Below are 3,300 nucleotides of genomic sequence, written 5' to 3'. Positions count from 1 at the left end.
CAGTATCACTACAGAAGTAGATTGCCCCATCTTCCTTCTGAGGAGTGGCTGGTGGGTTTGAACCACCAGCCTTCTGGTTAGCAGTCAGGTGCCTTAGGCACTATGCTACCAGAGCTCCCTTTTTTTAATTAATAAGGAATTTATGGGGGAATGTTTTCAGAATATATAAAAAATACCCTGTTCCTCACAAAACTTTCATCCACTAGTGTTAGGCATTTGTGGCTCTTACTTGAATCATTAATATGATTGCTGCAAAGTGATGATTTTCCAACTGTCATTCCTGTGACATTTCTTAAGTGGTATTCTACTGTGAAGAAGAGATTTTCCTATCTGCTAGATATTTTTTTATATCATTATGGACTTACTGGTTCTTGTTTATTCCATGAATAAACATTTGATGCTATCATTTTTTATTTTGATTTTCAGAGTGTCCCAGAATTGGCCAGTGGGCCCCTTCAGGTACCTTCTGTCCTTTTGACATGTGCCTATCATTTTTTGAGCATTTCATGTGCCTTCTGGTCTAATGATATATTCCAGGTTCATCTTGTACTTTCCCTACCTCAGATCTGAAAACAGTCCTTAAACCTTTTAGTGGAGAAGGGCATTTGCAAATGATGATCTGGGCCTGAGGTGTACAAAGGGGATTTTTGCATAAAAAATAAATATACACACATACACATCTAATACATCTATTCCTATATCTATAGATATACAGAGCTAGACATGGATACAATAATAATAATATATGTAATAATAATCACTTCAATTCTCACTCATAGCAACCCTTTAGGACGGAGTGGAACTGCCCCATAGGGTTGCCAAGGCTATAAATCTTTACAGAAGGAGACTGCCTTATCTTTCTCCTGTGGAACAGCTGGTGGATTCAAACCACTGGCCTTTTGGTTAGCAGCCCAATGCTTTAACCACTATCACACCAGAGGTCTTTAGATGTGGATATGTCATTGTCATTGTTAGGTGCTGTCAAGTCATCTCCGACTCATAGTGACCCTGTGCACAGCAGAACGAAACACCACCTGGTCCTGTGCCAGCTCCATGATCCTTGTGGATGTAGATATCTGTATATTTTTAGAAACCACACATTCATGCTAACTCACTGCTGTCGAGTCGGATCCAACTCATAGCAACCCCTCCTTGGGTTTCTGAGGCAATATCACTCTGGAAGTAGATTGCCCAACATTCCTTCCGAGGAGCAGCTAGTGGGTTTGAACTTCCAGCCTTCTGGTTAGCAGTCAAATGCCTTGCTAAATCAATACCATGAGGTCCATTCTACTTTTCTTTCTTTCTATACTACAGCTTCGTTCTCCAACAGTAAGAAATGCATTATCCTCAATGCATGAACTCATGTGTTAAATGCTACGGTACATAGAAAGCAATTTCAGAATTACTAACTCACACTACTGCAAACCAAACCTACTAACTATAGTACAATTCATTTTCCAGTCAACCTTTAGAATGAGAGGATGTAGTCAAAACACTGTGTTCAAAGTTCTTGAAGTAGACCTCACCCTTTATTGCATTTTTGTTATTCGTTTGAAATATAGTAAAGTTTATTTTTCTGTTTGTATTCCATTCTAGGCTGTTTTTTTTTCCTTGTCCTTATTGATTTGATTTTTGTTTTTTAGTATGTTATGCATTAACATGGTTCCCAAAGTCAAACCTATACAAAAAGTACACTTGAAGGTTACTCCTTCCCACAATCTCTTATCCCCTCCCCCACCCTCTGCCTTGCAGGTAATCTCATCAGTTTCTGCTTTACCTTCATGTCTGTGTTATTGCAATAATAAGCAGGTGGTATGTGTTTATTCTCTTTCTTTTTTCCAGGGAAATTAGTGTGGTATACATTCTATATTGCACTTGTGTGTGCCCCTGCTTTATTGGGGTGTTAGGATGTGGGCATCTTTGAGACACCATTATTCCGCTGCCCACAAATACCAATGTTATACTTGTTGTACTTGCTTAATAAAAAGAATTCAGAAGTTGGTTTTTTTTTCACTTTCTGTACTCTGAAAAAATTTACATGGCATTGGGATTCCCATTCCACTGATGAGTTGGTTTAATTCTCAAGTGAAAGATGGTATGGATCTGGTACTTCTTTATAGTTTTTGATAATCTTTTCCATTTCTTTTACAGATTGCTCTCTTTAAACTTTGTGTCTCTATTGGGATCAATTTTGGTAAACTGAATTTTCTTCAGAAATTATCCATTTCATTTAGGTTTTCAAATTTATTTGCACTGAAGTTTGCCAAGTAGTCTCTTGTGATTTTTTTTTTCTTTTTTAGTTTTGTGTGTTTCAATGATTCTTTCTCCTTTGTCACTTTTTATAATATAGTTAAGCTTTCTCTCTTTTTTCTTGATTAGCTTAGCTGGTGATTTGTCTATTGTGTTACTATTATTTGCAAAGTACCAGGATTTTTATTAATTAGATATACTATTTTTCTATTCTCTACCTCATTAATTCATGCTTTTTCTTTCATTATTTATTTTCTTGTGCTTTCTTTGGCTTTATATTCATCTTCTAGCTTTTGTTTTGTTTTTTTTAGTTTGAGATTCAGTTAATTTTTTAGTGATGGAAGTGTTTAAGGCTGAGTTTTCTTGATTGCTGTTTTACATGTGTCACGTAAGTCCTGATGTGTACTGTTTTCTTTATCATTATTTTGGAAAATTACGTGATTTTCGGTTCATATTTCCTTTTTTGCCCACCCATTGCCATTGAGTCGATTTTGACTCATAGTGACCTTTTGGTTAGAAGATGATGCTTTAACCACTGTGCAACCAGAGCTCATCCTTTTTGCCCAGGGAATGTTTAATAGAAAGTTTGTTAATTTCCAGGTGAAAGGGCTTTATTTTAAAAAGAAAAATTTATCCTTTTACTAATTTCAGATTTCATTATTTTTATTGGAGTGTGTTTGTAGTATTTCCACTTTATACAGCCTACTGATGTTTTCTCTGTTACTGAGTATATATAAAGATTATGTAAATGTTCCATATGTGCTTAAGAAGGTGTATTCTCTACTTTCAGGGTTTAATGTTCAGTATGTATCCATATGTTCCTTATTTACTATGGTATTTAGGTCTTCTATAACCTTACTTAGTTTTAGTCCATTTGATTTGCTTTATATTATCTTCTATTATTATGTGTCTATATATTTCTAAGGAAATGGAACGCATAAAGATTGATATCCTCGGCATTAGTGAGCTGAAGTGGACTGGTTTTGGCCATTTTGAATCAGACAACCATATGATCTACTATGCTGGGAATGACAGTTTGAAAAGGAATGG

The 3,300-nt window shown here is 35.6% G+C and overlaps 1 protein-coding gene across 1 annotated transcript in view; it reads left to right on the top strand.

Moving 5' to 3' along the window:
- Positions 1-3,300, top strand: part of SULF1 (sulfatase 1) — a 111,772-nt gene that overhangs the window by 102,882 nt on the left and 5,590 nt on the right. The window contains exons 19-20 of the mRNA XM_042781848.1: positions 1,644-1,752; positions 2,152-2,194. Coding sequence (XP_042637782.1) covers positions 1,644-1,752; positions 2,152-2,194 — 152 coding nt within the window. The remainder of the gene's footprint in view (positions 1-1,643; positions 1,753-2,151; positions 2,195-3,300) is intronic.

This window comes from Orycteropus afer, unplaced genomic scaffold, assembly GCF_000298275.1.
Source record: "Orycteropus afer afer isolate SDZICR_OR568_19922 unplaced genomic scaffold, OryAfe1.0 scaffold00181, whole genome shotgun sequence".
In the NCBI taxonomy this organism is placed as follows: Eukaryota; Metazoa; Chordata; class Mammalia; order Tubulidentata; family Orycteropodidae; genus Orycteropus; species Orycteropus afer.
This window is presented reverse-complemented; position numbering and strand designations above follow the sequence as displayed.